The sequence below is a fragment of the Periophthalmus magnuspinnatus genome, chromosome 18 (assembly GCF_009829125.3).
Source record: "Periophthalmus magnuspinnatus isolate fPerMag1 chromosome 18, fPerMag1.2.pri, whole genome shotgun sequence".
NCBI classification, from domain to species: domain Eukaryota; kingdom Metazoa; phylum Chordata; class Actinopteri; order Gobiiformes; family Gobiidae; genus Periophthalmus; species Periophthalmus magnuspinnatus.
Window position 1 is genome coordinate 17,939,375 of NC_047143.1, and position 19,945 is coordinate 17,959,319.

Consider the following 19,945-nt stretch of genomic DNA (forward strand, 5'->3'; position numbering starts at 1 on the left):
TAAGTTCAGGAAGTTTATATTGAAAGTCATAATTATTTGCTTTGAAAAGGACAAAACTAAATTTCATCTGAGTTCAGTTTGAGGGAAAAACATTTTGCCCAGTCTAACATCCTAGAGAACCTTTTGGGGTTGGCTATTGTAGCTGAAAGATCTGGCAATCCAGTAAAGAGCTCATTCTCTGTGACTAAATCAGCATAATCATTAATGTTGATTTACCATTTACTTCACATATTAGATTTTACCTATAACGTTAGCTCCCAAGCGTTATACTACACAAATGTTGGGAAAGGCTCTCCTTTGGACGTTGTCCAAGCATCCAAATATCACAAGCTTCCTTAATTCACAGATTCTCATTAAACATTGACCACACCCAAACAAAGCAACATGTTTTAGCTTACAAAAACAACAACGCAGCTTGCATTCAATGCCAAGTAGGTTATCAAACATTTGCTAGCTCTCTGAATTGGAAAATGTTTAGTAAGTCAATCAACTACACAATTACAGCTTTTCAAAAAAACTTACCGGTAATTGTTCTCAGAAATCTTGTGACAGCACATATATTTATTGTTTTTCCCGTAAGTGAGAACATTTGGTTACGTATTCTGTATGCCTGGCTGTTCTACTAAAAATTAACCTGTTTCTGAACAAATTGCATAAGTTTAACTTCTTTGAAACATCTGGCACCTTAATGAAAGCCAACAGTGGTGAGATAATGCAGTTGGACAAGGACCTAACGTGCACTTTATACAGACTTTATTGACTTTATATTTGCTCTAATACCTGTTCTTGGCAGCAACGGCCAGTCAATAAAGCCTGATAGCAGCTGTAGTTGTGACTGGAGAGCAGTTTATTGGTGGAGCAGATGGAGTGTTCCCTCTGAAACAGGCTTAGCAGAGTATATTTGCTCTCAGGAGTATGACAGTGGAGCCAGTTCAGCTCAGTGATCAGAGAGAGATAGTAAAGAGAGGCAATGTTCAGATGGATGATAAAATCCCTTTCAAATGCACAGTTTTAAGGGCTTTTACCTGTAACACATTTTGGAAGAGATGAATGGGCATATTATGTAAAACTCACTTTAAGTTTTCAATGATGTTACAAAGATGACATCATCATTAGCTTACTCTCAGAATACACACTACCCCACTTTTTTACGATAATGTGAATCTGGTCGCTCGTTACCTCTTCAAGTTCAGATACATGATCTGTCTGTATCAAAACAAACATATGAGGAAAAAATTTAAAAAAATTTAAACATCACAGGGACTGAAAAGATTGTGGATTTCAACAATGAGTGAAGCAGTCAACTCTGTTAATCTGAGGTGATGAAATGTGATTTTGTTCTAAATGAGCTCTTTAATTTCACATACGTCACTGAAATAAACAAATCTGACTGCTGTGTATGGGCCTGGTGTTGGATGCATCATGGAGGGTGTGGTGACGAGACTGATATTCCTCTTAAAAACACACATTAAGGATTTCCACTGTGAATATGTTTTGTTGTTGTTGTTTTTATTTTTTTTTGCCTTACACTATTTTTGATCGAAAGTTTAGTGATTTGATAACAGCTCAGAAATGCATACTGCTGCTGTGCCCTTGGGCAAGACACCTTACTCTTGTATGAATGTCTGAATGAGTGAATACTGGTTAATACAAACTAGTTAAGAGTAATTTATCACCACCCGCCACCATCACCATGTGTGGTGAGGGAACATAATATTACATTTTATTTTACATATAATTGCAACATTTTCCTAGAATTTAAATTGTGGTGTTTGTTGACTTGGTCCAGCTTCATTTGATTCATGAACTAAACAAAAAATATTAGAAGAAACAAATGGAAACTATAATTCAAAGTTCCAGGTCAACTTTCCTCAGTTGGGTCTAATAAGTGGCCTTAAATACCACTTCTGTGATATGGCAAAAGTGGGCAGCTCCGACTGAGCCAATGGAACGTCCAGTGCACCACGGGACATTAGCTTTGACTAGCCCCAAACCATAGGGGACTTTTTATAGTGACATTAAAAACTGTACTTTTCAAACCAGGAAGTCCACAATGTCACAACATGCCTCTCTGGATTTGACTCCTGATTGTGGCCCCCGCACTTTAGCGCTGTCACGGATTTAGGCTAGCTTTTCCCGCAGCCTCATTTAAGTCAATCACGAAGGGAAAGAAACACAGTACCAGAGGGATCAGGGGAGGCCAACAGATTGTTATAATTATGCTCAATTTGTCCAGTTTGTCAGTTTGTGCACAGATAGCTGTTTCCAAACCAAGGGAAGCACACTCATGAAAAAACATAATATGCACAACAGTCACTTTTATATTATTATATTATTATTATAAAACGTAACTCTGTATATAACTGACATCAATTTAATACATTTTTTATTCAGATTTTTTTCACCATAGTAAAATCTGTAAAAAATAAAAAAAAGTTTATATTTTTAATGCTTCAATCGCACTTGAGTAAACAAGTATAAGTATTTAATATTACTGAAAAAATATATATTATATATTAAATATTGTTTTTTTGTGGTTAATACTTGAATTTAGAAATCAAACAGTTAAACTATTTTTTACCCAAAAAATGGCGATACTTTTTGTGAAGATATAACATAGGGTGAAAGGAAAAACTAGTGGGTTTAGGAGCATGTAAGGGGAGACACTGTAGGCAAAAGCATTCAGAAAATGTCCAATTTACACATAAAGTTATTATTATTATTTATTTCCTACATTTATTAAGGAAATTGTGACACAAGATACATTTTCTCACACAATATAGGTTTGTGTATCCATTTTCCAACATTTGTCACGGACTATTCAACCTGACGTTGTGGTTGGACTTGGCTCGTCAAAGGCGGAGGAGGGCTCAGGTGCGGCTACAGGAGACAGTTGTTCTACTAACAAGCGACGTTAGCCGTGACACTAGCTGCCTGTTTGGGTGGAAGTGATGCCTTTCGCTTCTGGCCCAGTAGAGATGGAACATTGAGCTTGACGGCAGAGTGGTTTCTTTTGAGTGACAACATAGATGCAATTTCCTAGTCATTGTTCAACTGTGCCTGAAAGAATTAGTGGACTCAATGTGGAAATGAATTGTGCTTACAGATTTTAATGTAATGGTTACTCCCCTCCTGTAAAAAAAAACTGTCACTAGAAACTAGCAAGGCATAAGCTAAGCAATATTCATAACAAAGGACTTATTCACACTCCACCCAGTCTCAAGGCAACATGGCCAATAAAATAGAGTCTTTTCTTAGAATTTGTAAATTAGATAGGTTTCGTTTTTTGTTTTTTTATAGCAATTGTGAGTGAACTGGATTTTTGGTAACACTAACTATACCTTAATTAGCCTGAATAAAGCATAAAGGAAGAATCCATTCATAACCGAAAATTAAGAATTAATAAAAAAATTAAGATTATTTTAATTAAATTATTTATAAATTAATTAATAAATAAATTAAGAAATTATTATGAATAATTCAGGCTTAGTAACTACTTAATTAAGGGGTTAAGTAAGCCTGAATCATTCCTCATTATGAATTAAGTCTCTCTTCATGCTTTATTAAGTGTAATTAAGGTAGTCAGTAGTAATTATTATGTGTCACTGGATTTTTTTTTTTTATATAAAAAATGGGCAAATAATCAAAATGTTCAAAGTATAGTGTACTGTATTATTGACAAAACAAAAGTTCATTGTACATCAATTGGCTATACTTGTTACACTCTGTTATACACTTATCAAACACATGTGTGCTAAAGTGCCTAAATGAAATTTATTTACCCAATGTGATTTTTTGACTTGATTTTATATAGTACTTATGTTGTGTGCTGCTGTGTCTCCATAGGGACTGTGATGTGGGCCAGATAAACTACATGTACGCCCAGTGCTGTAAGAACACCACACAACCACTCAACATCAGCGACGTGACCAAGGACCAGCGCTTCCCCTGGACTGTTAGTATAGTCTCTGTGTGTATACTTAGTCTGTGCTTTTCTTTCCTAAGGCTATTCATTCTTTCTATTTCACCAGCAGAGTGAAAACCCAGACCACAGTAACATCAAGAGCCTGCTCTGTACGCCCATCTGGAACAGCAAAAAAGACAAAGTTATAGGTAATTTATCTGTAGAGGCTAAATTATTGTTTGCAGAAATCCATGCATAAATAAATCACATGGCAGACTGGTTTGAGTGGAGCCAAAAATGTTATTTCTTAGCTTGTACCCCACTGTTGTGACACTTCAAACAATTAACTTCAAATGACTTTTGCTAATCGCTTTCAGCAATTGATAAATTGTACACGTGCAACACGTAATCAATATGGCATTAGCCAGGTTATAAATTGCTGGTAGTTACAGAAAAAAAGGTTTATTTTATTTTATCCACACGATTATTCCTGTCTTCTTAAACCTGTATAGTGTTGACAGTTATTGTAAATGATCTCATATGAGGTGCATGATGAAATAACCCTTGGCACAGGAAACTAGCATAAGCGCTATTATTATGAGTTTATGAATGATCCCGACACTCCATCCATCACTGTGATTACCATCTACATAATGATCTGATAGCAGCCACTTGGAGGAGCTTAATGGCCATAGATTTCCCTTCAAAGCAACCAGGCCCTCACAGCCTCCCACTAAAAGTCAATCATTTGTGTAATGAATTTATTATGACCCTTATTATTTTAATACAGCCCTGTGAACTCACATTAGTGATTACATTTGCATTAGGAAGACACTTTGTTAGATGCCCCCATTAACACTAGTGGGCTGTCAACAGTAAAGGAATAGGAATATTACATAGTAACTGTCGTAATGAATGACAGGAGGACCAAAGATGCAGAACTCGGGTGAACAGTTTAACAATGTTTATTTACAGATAGTGTTATGCAAATGAAGGTTGACGGGGCAGACAGTTGAGAGCGGGGTTGTGTGCAGTAGTCTTCGAGCGGGTTGTGGGCAGTGGGGTCTGAGAAGAGGAAGTCCGTACCAGTCGAGGTGAACTGAGACGGAGGGTGAGAGGTTTGTACCGGTCATGGAGAGCTGGGTCGGAGACGGAGGCACAGTGCAGGTTCAGGAAGCGGGATCTGGCAAGGAACAAAGATATCCAACTGAGTGCAAAAGGCATGAATGCAAAAAACAAGACTGAACAAAGCAGAGCAGTACCACTGAGGATACGCGAACAATGTGGAGCTGAGTGTCAGGTCCTCGGTCTCTTTGTCCTCCCCAGGGGCAGCTTGATTACGAATTAGTTGCAGGTGTGCATGGGAGGAGCCCAAATCTCCGCCCAGCTCCAGGCTCTGACACAGAATGGAAGGGGAGAACAGCACAAAACACAAGGCAGACTGGGATCTTGACAGTATCTTGTTTTATATCCAATGTTCAAATCTCAAATTATTCTTTTCATTTCATGCTTTTTTTGCAGTATTGTAGGTATGCTTGCTTTGCTGAAACTATAATTAAAGGTGCACCATGGCAGGTGAATCACGGTCTATGTAGTGAACTTGGCATTTACCACTCCGCTACAACAAATCAATCAGTTGACTTTTGATATCACGACAATGTCAATATTATTACATTCCTCCTATTACATTATTTTGTTATTGTCGTTACATAACATGTTTAAAGATGCACTATGTATCTTTTCTGATGGATTATCCTCCATCTGCTTGTCACCATGGAGATGTTATCGCTTGGCCTTTAATCTGTAGTATTAAACATCTATAATCTAGATAAGCAGGCAATTTGACCATGCCAAGTTTCAGGCCAGATCTGTGGAAAGGTGACTTCACTCACACAGGAAGAATGTAGGTTATTTAGTAATTAAAATACTGTTAAACTTTCCAGGGGAACACAAGCAGGTCGTAAAGCTTCTGTTAGAAATGTTACATAGTGCATCTTTAAGTGTTTATAAGTATATGCCTCTGTGTGTCCATGCAGGCGTGTGTCAGCTGGTGAACAAGATGGACGAAGCCTCAGGAAGCGTGAGGGCCTTCAACAGAAATGATGAGCAGTTCTTAGAAGCCTTCGCAATTTTCTGCGGCCTGGGCATTCAGAACACACAGATGTACGAGACAGTGGAGCGGGCCATGGCCAAGCAAGAGGTCACTCTGGAGGTCAGCTAGCATCCAAAACCTGCTTAAACATGTGTTTATGGGGCAGGAAGTGCATGGTTATGATCTTTATTGCATTCTTAAGGTTCCTGTGTTATTTTTAATCACCTTAATGCGTTTTCATATGTTATGCTATGCTCTGCTATGTATTTTCTAATCAAAAACAAATAGCTGTGTGTTTGGTGTGGTTTAAGTTACAATATATCATGAAAACTAAAAAATAAGTGACATTTTTATAAGTTGTTTTAATTCATTCTACACTCCAAAAACATAGACCTAATGGTAAATTGTTTGTCACATTAAATTGACTTCATTGACTATCATTCATAAAGCAGGATTCTGAGACTGGTCACATACTTGAGCAGCGCTATGGCCTCTGGGCCAAAGGGGCATAACACACCACCACTTTTAGCACAATTTCGGGTCACACAAAATATCACACTAGGCCTGTTTCAATAATGAAACAACAACTGCTATATTAGATTTTTGTGAAAAATAAAATACAAAAGGCTTTACCAATGTTGGTCTGTGAAATTGCCAATCCAGTACTGAACTAGTCTCTGCTACCTCTGAACCAGGACTAACCCAGAATTCAACAACTAAAGCAGAATTAAAGAAACACTAAATCAGGACTAAACTAGTATAGATTGTTTTGAGGGGCTGATCTGGCTCCTGGGGCACAAGTTGAATAGGCCTGTACTAGAGGAATGTTAATAATGTTTTAGGTAATGTGAATAAAAGTGAATTAAATAATTCACTGTTGTTTCGTCATGGTAAAATATTGGGAAATTTAGATGTTAGATTTGATATGTTGGTAGTTTTTTGTTTTTTTTTTAACTTCCTTTTACCTTCAACAGACTCTTATTAAGCATTCAAATTAACTTGGAATCTAGCAGCTATTGTTTTAGCATAATTCATGATAACAAAATCTAACAAGCATAGATAGAACTGTGCAGTTGTCTTTATAAAATCCCAATAGTGGTCTTGAGTGAGGACATGCTTGGTAAGTGCCTGTTTTCCTTCCCAGTGTTTTTGCCTAGGATGAGTCCATTAGAGCTGCCCCAGTGTTTACATACAGGAACACTCTCCTATACAACTACCACAGTCTGTTAGTGCAGTGTGTGGTCCACTTACTGCAGCTGCTGTCTGACCTTTTCAAAACATCTCACCTGAATTTAATCCAATCTAAACAGCATGAAGTATTCTTAAAACTGGGACCAACCATTTTGGGAAAATATTGACTTTGACTATTTCATTATTGTAGTAATTATGAAAATTCCAATTACATATTCTTTTAAAGAAGGGGTAAAATAGATTTTTAGAGCATTCTACCATGTTATAATGTTCCCTCAAAAAGTCAAAAATATGCCTGAAGTGGTTTAATATGTCTCTCATACATGTTTGAGTAATCCATGCATGTTTGAGTAATCTACTGATCTCCCTTTTTTACAGTTAGCGGTACAAGCCTGTACAAGACTCAGCCCACAAGCCCACATCACCCAAGCTCCCATATGGCAATTTTCTATAAATATACAAAAGCAAGATACAAAACAATACAATACAACGTCACAAACCCGATGTGATGTGCAGTAGTTTCATTAACACAATTAGGATGCATGCTGATTGTGTTGTTAAGCTCTGAAGGGGGATTGACACGAGGAGCGGGGCCTCAAAGCGTCAAAAACAAAACTGAAACTTCCTCAAATGTTAACACGTTTTCAGCAAATATAGCATTGTTAAAACACTAAAATGTAACATGGTGACCTAAATATGTTGAGTGCTAGCAGCTACTACCCCATAGAGGTGTAATAGCTCCTGTCTAAATTGTAGCACCACACAATAATCACTCCCCTAATCTAAACAAAAATGTATTATTTGTCACAGGGATAACGTACACATTTGTGATCAGATAATTCATACATATATTGTCTGAAATTGATACTTTTCAATTTCGTTTGAGATTAATTGCCTCCTAAACATTACTTTTCACTGATCTGAAATAGTATCATGTAAAGTCCATGCAGAGAGATGTATCCTGTATCATGTTAGTTGCATGTCCAGAGTCAGCAGTTCCACAGACCAGTGTCAGCAGTACAACAATACCCTGGTCTGTGTTCTCTGTTCAAAACATGCCATATGATCTGCCTTCTGTGTGTGCCTCCTCCTCACCTCTGTGTGTCCTACAGGTCCTCTCATATCACGCCTCCGCATCCGAGGAAGAGACGCGGGAACTGCAGGTAACCGCGGTAAATCCTGCTTTTTCCTCCTGCACTATAACACTGTAGCTCATCATCACAGACTGGGGTTTGATAGTATAGTTTCAGTTTGGGAGACAGTGCCACCAAACAGATTTTATTGTTTTATTTATTTATATAGGCTTTTTTTTATTTTAATGTATTTATTATTTTATTAGTGATTTGCTCAGAAAAAATGTCAGATTCATCTACAAGTCCTATAGCTACGTGATTGAATAGTGCTTACAGTGAGAAAAGGAGAAATATCTGCTAGATTTACGCTGGAAATTCAAGCATACAATTCTCTGCTTTCTGGCTCAGTTAAAGTTGCACTGTGTAACTTTTCTGTTGTAGGGTCAGCCATCTGCTTGACTCCATGGAGATGTTATTGTTTTGCCTGAAGTATTTCACAGTATGAAATTAAACGTATCTATCTTGCATTTATTCATTTATAGCCATGGTTATTGCTAAATATATTTTGTAAAACATGCAACCTTACTGTGAGTGTGACTCTCAAGGTCTGACCTGTTACCTGGTCTGGTGGCGTCACCTGCTTGTCTCCATGGAGATAGATAAGTTTAATACTTTACTGTGGAATATTTCAGACAAATAATAGCATCTCAGGCAGTAATAACATCTCTATGGAGACAAGAAGGTTGTTGACTCTTCACCAGAAAAGTTACATAGAGCACCTTTAAGAACTATGGCCCGTTTTATCATATGAATCCAGCCTATAGAGTTTAACATGTGATTTCAGCTATTAATGGACTGGTTAAACAATAGATATTTGTACTTGCCGAGTGGTTAAATACAAGGGATAGCTTCTCCTTCAGGGTCATTTTGAAGAAGTGTAAGAGAATAGGACTTTGCTGAATCAGCGATAAGCGCAGCCCATAGTGCAACTCAATAGCACTGCAGCTGGAGTGGAGCTCTGAATGAGTGAATCACACACAGAAACTGGATACAGCCCGACAGCCCGGCAGCCCACAGGCCGAGGGAACAGGGCACGTGTGAAGAACGGATGGGATTGTAATGGTAGTAACTAAAGGACCATTATAAAACCAGGGTGGAGTTGTCTAATTTGGGGTTTACAATGAGACCCAGGTACAATGCAACGTTTTTAAGACATTCTTTTGAAAATCATACTACAAATTTATGAAATAAAAGCTAAAGTGAAGAAAAAAAATAGTAATAATAACAAAACTACTTTTATTTATATTTAATAAAATGTTATTTTCTAGCAGGAAACAAACTAGGACTATAAACCATAACCATAAATGTATTGTGAAAAAGCCAGATGGTATTTGGGAACACAGATGTATGTCACTGACTTTCCAGCATAGACACAAAATAACATTTTTAATTCAATTTTTATGAAAATGCAAATTACTTTTAGACATAAGTAGGATATATCGTAGTGAATGCCAAAAGTAAAATCTGTCAACTGGACAAAAAGCTGTGGGAGTGAAGATGTTTCACTGCTTATCCAAGTCACTTCAGTTCTGGTCAGAGTGCTCGTGGACACTGCCTCATATCTATCTGAAGGGAGGAGCTAACTGTCAGTGTCAGTGGGTAGCACTTCCCAGATCACCCGGGCCTTTCTGTGTGGAGTTTGTCTGTTTCTTCCTGTGTCTGGTTTCTCCCATCAACCCAAAAAATGCACAGTAGGTCAAATCCTCCAGCTAAGGTAGTCCTAACCAAGACTAGCAACAAGATCACTGAGATGGGTCCCCAAGCACTGTTCACTGCTTTTGACAAGATGTCCCAGTGGCATTTCCCTACAGGGACAATAAAGTATATCTTAACCTTAACCTTAATATCAGCACAGCAAATTATGTTAAGGAAACCATTTTATGGCATGCATTGCGTACTATTTGTACAGTCTACGTGATCTATAGTTTGCCTCATTATAGATGGCTCAAAGTAAATTAAAAGCATTGCCCATTTTTTATTGGATTGAAGAAACACATCCAGTTATCCCCAGTTTCAAAATATTAGTATTGGTGTAAGCATTTAATGGTCATGAAAGCATGTAAAATAAATCCTCGACAGCACATATAGAAATTTTAAAGGATCCAAATATCTTCTGTGTCCATGTAACTAACAGTGAACCATTTGTTTGTTGTGTGAAGGTAGCCACAATCCCGTCGGCCCAGTCTCTAAAGCTCCTGGACTTCAGCTTCAGTGATTTTGACCTGTCTGACACAGAGACCACACTGGGGGCTATCCGCATGTTTGTAGACCTCAACCTGGTCCAGAACTTCCAGATGAAATACACAGTAAGTTGTAGAGGGTGTTTTGAAATATGCAGTATGCAAGGTTCTCACATTTTGTGAATGTGAATAAGTGCATATGACAGGTTAGGCTACTCATTTGCCTAAAACATAATTTGCATAATTAAATTTAAGATTTTGCTGAAAAAAATCTAGCCTAGTTTTTTCTAGTTTTTCAATTTTCATGAAGAAGCAGAAGACAAGTTGGAAGTAATTCACAGTTACCCAGCAACCAAATTGTTATCAAGGGCCAAAACATTTCTACAAAAGTTATGATTACACTAATTAAAAATAATTTTTAATCTACAAAAATTTTGCAAAAAATCCCTCACTGCTACTTCCTGTATTTTTTTCATTCTGCACCTTTTTCCACAAACTGCTTAACTATAATAAATATTTACCACAGGTGTATCAAATCTAGTAATAATTCGAAAAACACCTGTATTATGCACTTAACGATTATTTGAAATTCAGAAACTGAAAAATGAAAGAACTCTCCGGAAAAAGTCTCCTTGATATAAACAGTGACATTGTACAGTCTATCTGAAAAGGTCGAAGGTCATATATTCTGAAGGAACACTCCACTCCATATGTTGTTTTCAAGTGCTACAGTGTTTTGAATTCAGTCCAGTTCTTTATTTCACAGGCGTGTCCCTGGACTAGGCCCTGTGCGAGATGCCATCCACATGTTTGACAATATATTCTTATGTTGTGTATTCCTTGTGTATTATGTATTCTTAGTTATTCTTATGAAACATGTGTATAATCATCATTTCATTTTTTGTATTTTTTTTTTCAAAAGAGATGCAAAATAAAACAATGGTCTCTAAATAGTCAAATGAAGTAAAATAACTAACTTTGTATAGTTGAATATCATCAAGTCTCCAATCAGCATCAGGACAAGTATTTCTTCTTTCAACTATTCCATAACTGACCAATGAAAAATAGGCAACATTACGAATAATATATTCCACAAAGCTGAGGGATTTAATTTTTCCTTTTATCTATTTGTTTATATTTAATCATTTGTCTGTTTAATCTCTAAATTATCTAGAGATAGGGGTCCAGAGAAAGAGCAAAAGGAATTCTGTCAAGTTTTTAAGAGTAAAAAAGAGACTTTTGCCCAGTTGACAGAATTCTATATTGCTATGCATTTATTTATTTATTTACGAATTTACCCTCTTTATATTTTTATTTTGTAGTAAAAAATATTCACAAAGCACTAAGAAAGGGTACTAAAATATGTATGTTGATAAAGATTGTAATAGATATATCTCTTTATTCACAGCATTTGTTATCTGTATTAAAAATAGACTCGCTCAGCATTCTGACTGAACCCATTTGCAACTGAGATAATATTTGCCCCCTTTTCTTCGACCACACACACATACTCACATCCCCCCATCCAAAATCCGCTTACTTCCATCCCACAGCCCGTCAGCCCCCTCCACCCCCTGCACTGCTCCCCCTCCCCTGGGCATTGGTCCCACTATGGCCTGGCTCCTGGTTCTTCTCGATCTGAAGAAGTCCTTGTTTGTGGCTATAGAAAGAGAGGCTTTGACTGGGCCTGTCAGATTCAAATCCCCAAAACACCAAACCTCAGATTGTAACCAATGTAAGCCAGGCTCCAACAAATTAGACGTTATACTACATTTCACTTACTTCTTGCGTAATAAGTCAACGGTAGAATCTAAAATGCCCATAGCAAATGGATGTGACGTGAATGGTTGTCTCTTGGTGTAGCCTGTAACCACCTTAACTGTTGGCTAGATATACTAAAACATAAATGAAAACATGTAGTAAAGGGACTGACAAAATGTAGAATTTAAGTACTTGGATTTTACAGTTTCACTGTACATGTCATGTACATTTGTATTTATAGAGAAATAAGATAAGACAAGACAAGATAATTTTTGCTTATAAATGCAATTCTTAAGGCGCTGTATCTGAAAAAAAAGTGATCTAGTTCTGCAGTGGTCCAAAGTTATTCCTTATATACCTTATACATCCTAATTATTCACCATGATGAGTTTACAAGAGCTATTTTACAAATATCAGGCACCAGAGCGGAGTTTTCCATGACAGTAAAGCTAAAAAACACTTAAGATGCCAACATGCCTGATTATTGGACAAAAATGCTTTAATTAGATGCAGACATATTTTGACCTCAAGAGTTGCTTATACAATATACTGTATCTGTACATGGTATCAGACAAATTATAATCAGATACATAGGAAAAAACAGGTACAGGGCCTTTAACGGACCTTTTTGAAATAATCTTTTCCTGTATTGTTAACCTGAGACAAACACACATTTAGAATCATTTTTGATACAAAGTGCTCAAAGTCTCTAGAGAATGTGTAAGCTGCCGATCATTGTTAAAAACATGCCAAAAGTCTTGATGATCCTGCAGTGATAACTAGCTCCATCTGATTAGCTGCCACAGCTCTGCCTCTCCTGTGGAGCTTCTCTCTGATCACTATGAATATGGATCGGAGGGAGATGGAGCCATATTGTTTTAATTGCCTCTTTGTTCATTAGGACTTCTCTGCTGCTTATATAAACTACAAAATTACACTTTCAAAAACTTACTTTGAATTGTTGAGTATAAAATATCTTCTAGTGTTACATCATTTGAATATGAAGTTTTCTTTTAAGTATTATTTCATATTAATTGTGATGATGACTGAAAACCCAGCCTTTCTCCCTGGCATTTAGTACTTGGAAGACAAGATATCTTGCTATTTTATTGTACTTTTCCTATCCATTTTTGATTTTTGAGCACTTTGGTCAGCTGAAGTTGTTTTAAACGTGCTATATAAATAAACGTGAATTAAATTGAGTTAATATTCTATAGGCCAGTATTTAGTACAGATCGAGAGCCAATCATATAATCCAAGGAGGTCAACAGTGACCGCCTACCACATTCCAGAAGTAAATTTCTCGTTTTCTCATTTTTATTATAGACTATATATTAAAAGTTTGAAAGCTTGCTCAGGGCTAATCAGCTACGTGGTAAATAATGACCACAATACCTATAATTTTATGTAAAATCCATTTCCGAAACTATTTTGGAGAATTTTGAATTTTAAACTTGCATTTTGAACTTATCACATAGCCCCCTCAAAAATATACCTTGAGTTGTGTGGTTTCATTCACACGTGTCTGAGTAACCCTTTATTATTACATCTCCAAAGTTCAAAATCGTCTGTTTAGTTGCAACTTTGCATCTGTAGTCCTGGTACCTTTTGCCTTCAGAAAGTTTAAAAAGTGGAGTGTTGAGCACATGACATTACAAGGTGGAACAAAGTGTTTTCAGTTCAAGAGAAGAACACAGCCTAAATATACAGGGATTTTGTTTTACACATGTGTGAATGAAGCAAAACACTCCAACTCCAGGTTTAGATAAGGAAACAACATTATAACAAAGCTCAGAAAATAGTGTAATATGGGCCCTTTAATATTTGAATTTTTCATAAGGTCTATTGGAAAAATGAATGGAAAAATTACCTCTGGAACCAGAGCAGATTACAAAGTCGGTGGGACTCTTGAGCTCCATCGAATTATAGTCAATATTATAAATGATCAGATATCAGATGGAACATTTGTGAATTTAACTTTTGGATATTTTATCGGAAAATACAATGTCATCAATACTTTTCACCCCCATCTGGCAGTTCTACAACCTGAAAACCACCAATATAACATTTTTGTTATTGTCAAGCTTTTAGTCCTGAATGTTTTCCAGATGGTCAATTTACAGTGTACCCAAATTCAACAGAAAACCCACATGATCTGGACATGAAACCTAAATGCCTTTGTGGAGGTCTTGTTTGGTACTAATGCCCGGTTCCTGATGTGCAGAACTTGTGCCAGTGGATTCTGAGTGTGAAGAAAAACTACAGGAAGAACGTGGCCTACCACAACTGGAGACACGCCTTCAACACCGCACAGTGCATGTTCGCCCTCCTCAAGTCAGGACGCCTTCAGGTAACTCAGGTTTCACTTCAAATAAATACACAAATATATGTTTCTTTCAGTACTGTAAATATTTTTGCTCCAAATTGAGTTGTGGGGTTTATGGGGTCGCACACCAGAGAAGTTAAACCTGTGCACATTAGTGATGGGTGCAACCAGTGATTTGGGTTGCACACCAACCAAATATTAGGGAAAGCATCGTGATATTCACCCAGTACCAGTGTGTAGACATACATTGAAAATCCTATGAGAATTTTACTCTTACCACTATTTTCTGATCTATGTTATAATGTTATTTCATCATCAAAAACATACCTGGAGTTTTGTTTGTTTCATTTACACATGTCACACACAAATCCTGTAACAGAAAACACTCTGTTCCACCTTGTGATGTCATGTGGTAATATAGGAAGTGCTCCACTGTGTTTTTAAACTCTATAAACCTTCACTAGAATCATTTGGATAATTTCAGCCCTGGAATTTCCCATTTCTGCTGAACAAAAGGTAAAAGGTAGCTGTTAACTTGAAAACTACTCATGACATCACAAGGTGGAACAGAGCAATATGAGGTTTGGAGATGTAGACTAACAATAAACAATTACTCAAACATGTGTGAATGAAACAAAACAGAATTAACATTCTAACTGTAATTCTATTTTATTTATTTATTGGATCCACATTTAGCTGCAAAGCTGCCGCTATTCTCATAGTGGTCCACACCATACACAATTTGCATCAATACTAAATAATATTTTATGTTTAAATATGCCATCTTGTACAAAGAGGTTAAAAAGAAACAATTACTGTACATAACAATGTATACTATGCAGTACATTTCTTAAAATATTGTTTTAATAACTTTTTAAACCTTATTTTATTTTCTGTTAATAATAATATAGGACCTTTTTCTCAAAGATTGTGAGAAACAATTAATAAAACCAATAACCAATATCTATGTGTTAACTGCACTGGTTTCCCTGTGTGAAATTAGTTGCCAAAAAACTAACCAATTTGTTCTACTCCAAATTAAATAAATTCATACCCACGCTTCAGGGACTCCTTTCCGTATAGCTCTTGTAATCAGAATCCTAAATGCATGACCAGGTTTACAAAACCTTACTACAATTTGCCGCAATCAACCAACCGTGCTTGTAATTGAACATAATGGATTGATTACCAGAGATTTAAAATGTGCCCGTGCATGTGCTGAGGAGAGCTCTTGTTGTCAAACTTTTGAATGCAGCGCATGTTCTTCTCCTCTTCACCAGAATAACCTGAGTGACCTGGAGATCCTGGCTCTGATGATTGCCACCCTGAGCCACGACCTGGACCACCGAGGGGTCAACAACTCCTACATCCAGAGGTGCACACCACACTACTAATGCGCTTTTCAATACAACCAGCTTATTTTAACTCTGTTATATTAAAGGCTTTGTAGCTGATATTTACTGTTTCAAAAATGTGAAAAACAGAAGTAGTTCATTGTAAACGGTTACCTCATGCATTCCGAGCATCCTAATTATTCACGTCAATTAGTTTATAAGCACATTTCACAACTTTTCAGACGGTAATGCTAACATCAACTAGCATGCTAACAGTGCCCTTCCGGATTATTGGACAACAAAATGCAGCCAGTATATTGGACTTATTTTGGCCTCAAGAGCGGCTTGAGCACTATCTGTACTGGTGCAAGACAAATTTTCCTCAGATACATGGGAAAAAATTGGGTACAGGCTATTTAATCTGTATTGTGTGTTGGAGATATGAGGAAACTTTCTGTTTATCATGCCAAACACAAGCTGGAATAAAGTTGAGTTCATTTAAGGACTATCTATGTAGAATTTGAGAAAAACTGTGAAATAGCATTTTTTGAGCTGTTTGGTTACACTAGTGACAGTGACATCATGAATGTATAAATAAAAACAAAGGCAGACATTTTACAAATATTTTATGCATGTAAAAAATATAGTTTTTCAAGATACATTAGAGGTTTGCAGACTGACAAACTATAAAATACATTTTGCTATATTACATTTAGAAGTATAACATTGGCTTTTTTAAATTACATTATCAGCTTTGGAAAGTTTTTTGTGGTGATGGTGTTCATATCTGTTCATTCTGGTGAGCTTAACATAAAATATCATTTTTTTGTAGTTTCTGAGCCAGGGGTATCCAAACTTTTTTTCAGTGAAAGTTGCATATCAAAACGAGAAGCATAACGCCACACACTGGTGATCAATGCAGTGAATGCATTTATCAGACCGTGAGACCACACCCTTTTTCATTGTCAGAACAAAATGATATGGTCTGTGGCCTTACACCCGAAACATTTAACACAAAGGTTATGATGGTGTAGATTTTATTAACTTGCAATAAAAAAATACTGCTTGTGGTCATTTGGGCCATCAAAAACTGGTCTGCATTTCAACCCCAGGCCATAGTTTGGAGATGGCTTTACTAAACCAATGTAGGCGCACAGTCCAGTCCAGTATTTTCCTGCTGTGAGGTCAAACCCTACTATAGGCACTGTGTTGTGTTGTTCCCACAGGAGTGAGCACCCTCTGGCCCAGCTCTACTGCCACTCCACCATGGAGCACCACCACTTCGACCAGTGCCTCATGATCCTCAACAGCCCTGTATGTACACTTCTCGTTCTCTCTCCCTCTTTCTCTCTCTTTCTCCTTCTCTCACTCTCTCTTTCTCTCTATCTCTTTTTCTCCTTCTCTGTTTCTCTCTCTTTTTCTCCTTCTCTCTCTTCTCCTTCTCTCACTCTTTCTATCTCTCTTTTTCCTTTTCTGTCTCCCTCTCCTTATCTCCCTCTGTCTCTCATTCAACCTGATTTTCTCTCTCTCTTCTCTCTCCTTCTCTCACTCTTTTTCTCTAGCTCTCTTTCTCCTTCTCTGTCTCCCTCTCTCTTTCTCCCTCTCCTTCTCTCTCTCACTCTCACACTCCTTCTCTCTGATTCATTCTCCTTCTCTTTCTTTCCCCCTCTCTCATCCCCTGTCCTTTTCTCTCTCTGTCTTCCACAAATCAAATCTTCTATAGGGACAGACAATATTACACACACATATAGTAAGTATGGAGCAGGATGGGTCTGTGATTGTGGTTTTGGATAATTCAAATAAGTCTTTTTTAGTCCCATTGGGCCCATAATAAAGAGTTTGCAAAGCTGCATTTGCATTTTAGAACGTCAGAGAAGATTTAGGCTCCTTTTAGTTTAACGCAGTCAGTCCAGGAATAACACATCTGGCCATAATATTATTATTCTCACTCCACATAAATCGGGCTTTCAATTATTTTTCATATGAACATTACCAATACGCGTCTAATTCAACCTGTTGCTATAATGTTGGTTTTAACCCACAAGCTAATTACGATCACAAAAATAGATACACATAGACATATCTGGTATGTTTCACAACTCTTCCCCCATATTATATCATCAAGTGATTTTATATAAGCGTTGAGAACCAATGGACTTTTGTGCCAAAGTGTCCGCTGCGGGAGCCCAGACTGAGACTACAGTGTCATAATGGAAAAGGTTATAGCATGTTTCAGTCTCACAGTTCTTTATTAAGGGTCTACATTGGGCCACACTTATCTTGGGGGCAGATCATATACTCACTTAAAACCTCATATAAACATAAAACAAGTGTTTTTAAATGTTCCTTTATATATTAAACAATCCCTACATTTTTTGAAATAATATGTATTCAGAATGTGTAATGATTCTGAATTTAATGGAGGTCACACACACAAGACCACAAGATTAAGTGGTACTATTTGTCACTGCTGTCTTATGCATTATACATTATTTATTCATTTATTTGAGCATCATTTTACTTACATTACTGAGGTGCTCAAAAGGAGTAGGTAGAATTTCAAAATGATTACATTTTCCTACCCTCTATTCTAGGATTAAGTGGTTAGCTGGTATGCGTTCTATAGCTGCAGAATTTAAATATAATTTAGAATACAGAAATATTTGTACAGCAACACAAGAATATCATATAGTAACTGATTCACAAAAGCACATAACAGAAATATAAATATAAATCCCCAATTTAAAAATGAATAATGAATGAATGAATTAAATTAATGAACTTATAATGAAAGATATATTATCCATGTGTCCAACAGTGCCACATTTAGGAGAGTTTCACTATTATTGTTAAAACTATGCCTAAAAATGAATAATTTTTGCCAATTTTGTTCCCATTTTTATCCCTTTGGTCTAAAATCAAATCTAGTTTTAAATACAGACATTACCAACCACATGGCGCCATTTCTGAAGTTTATACCTGCAAGTATACAGGAAAACATACATCTATAACCCTAAAATCAAAAATGTTCTTTATAGTGCCAGAATACCCTGCGCTTAATCCCCTCACCACACTCCTAGTCATGCGTGGGCTTAATGCGACCACTTGGTTTAGAAAGCCCTCCACGCACTCAGCATTAGCATTAGCATATGTGTAGCACTGCATCGTCTGGTCACCCGGGAAACCTTTGAGAGCAGGAAGCGGGAAATGGCCGTACCACACTTACATGTGTTTGCCATGTCCCTCCACCAGGGGAACCAGATCCTGTGTGGGCTCTCCCTGGACGAGTACAAGGCCACTCTGAAGATGATCGAGAGGGCTATTCTGGCCACCGACCTGGCGCTCTACATGAAGTGAGTACATGTCAGGGCCAGATGGAGTCACGCGCCATCATTTAGTCACAACACATAATAATGATGATGACTTTTATATGGTACTTTGAAAAAATATAAATGAAGATTAGTTACGAAGAAAGTAGTGCGGATTTAAAATTACACATGAAATTAAAATATATATTGTACAAATTGTATTGATATAGGTAACTTTGTTTTCTGATCCTGAGACCTAAATGGATTCCCTTGGAGTACTATAATACATTGGCAACAGGGACATTAACATGCCACAATCTATTATAGTCCTCCACCTCAGTTACATTACTAGCACTATTTTCAATTATTAATAGATCTTAAAGCTATCATCTGTAAGTTTATTTGATTTTTTCACCAGTAGATGGCAGATTTGAAACTTGTTCCCCCCTCCCCCTCTTCTTACCTGGCCTTTGTTCAGTCTCACCCGCTCTATGCTCTTCTTCTATCAGACCAAAGCTGGCACTCTACCAGAGAGAAGTAACATAGATAGCATCTAGTTTTAAAGTGTCTGAATACAGCAGGAGAGGGTCAACTGATGTATTTATGATTGATGGTAGATTTAATAAATAAAAAACAAATACAGATTTTTGTTTGAAACAGTGTCTTTTTTCTCGATCACATTTTTGTTAAAGCTGCACTGTGTAACTTTTCTGGAA

At 36.9% G+C, this 19,945-nt stretch overlaps 1 protein-coding gene across 5 annotated transcripts in view; it reads left to right on the forward strand.

Moving 5' to 3' along the window:
• Window positions 1-19,945, forward strand: part of pde5ab (phosphodiesterase 5A, cGMP-specific, b) — a 92,326-nt gene that overhangs the window by 67,491 nt on the left and 4,890 nt on the right. For 2 of the 5 annotated variants that reach the window (XM_055229182.1, XM_055229180.1), the window contains exons 9-17: window positions 3,847-3,955; window positions 4,032-4,113; window positions 5,941-6,116; window positions 8,300-8,359; window positions 10,480-10,626; window positions 14,486-14,611; window positions 15,868-15,962; window positions 17,148-17,235; window positions 19,174-19,274. In XM_055229182.1, coding sequence (XP_055085157.1) covers window positions 3,847-3,955; window positions 4,032-4,113; window positions 5,941-6,116; window positions 8,300-8,359; window positions 10,480-10,626; window positions 14,486-14,611; window positions 15,868-15,962; window positions 17,148-17,235; window positions 19,174-19,274 — 984 coding nt within the window. The remainder of the gene's footprint in view (window positions 1-3,846; window positions 3,956-4,031; window positions 4,114-5,940; window positions 6,117-8,299; window positions 8,360-10,479; window positions 10,627-14,485; window positions 14,612-15,867; window positions 15,963-17,147; window positions 17,236-19,173; window positions 19,275-19,945) is intronic. The other 3 variants (XM_055229181.1, XM_033983481.2, XM_033983483.2) reach the window with 3 other exon arrangements.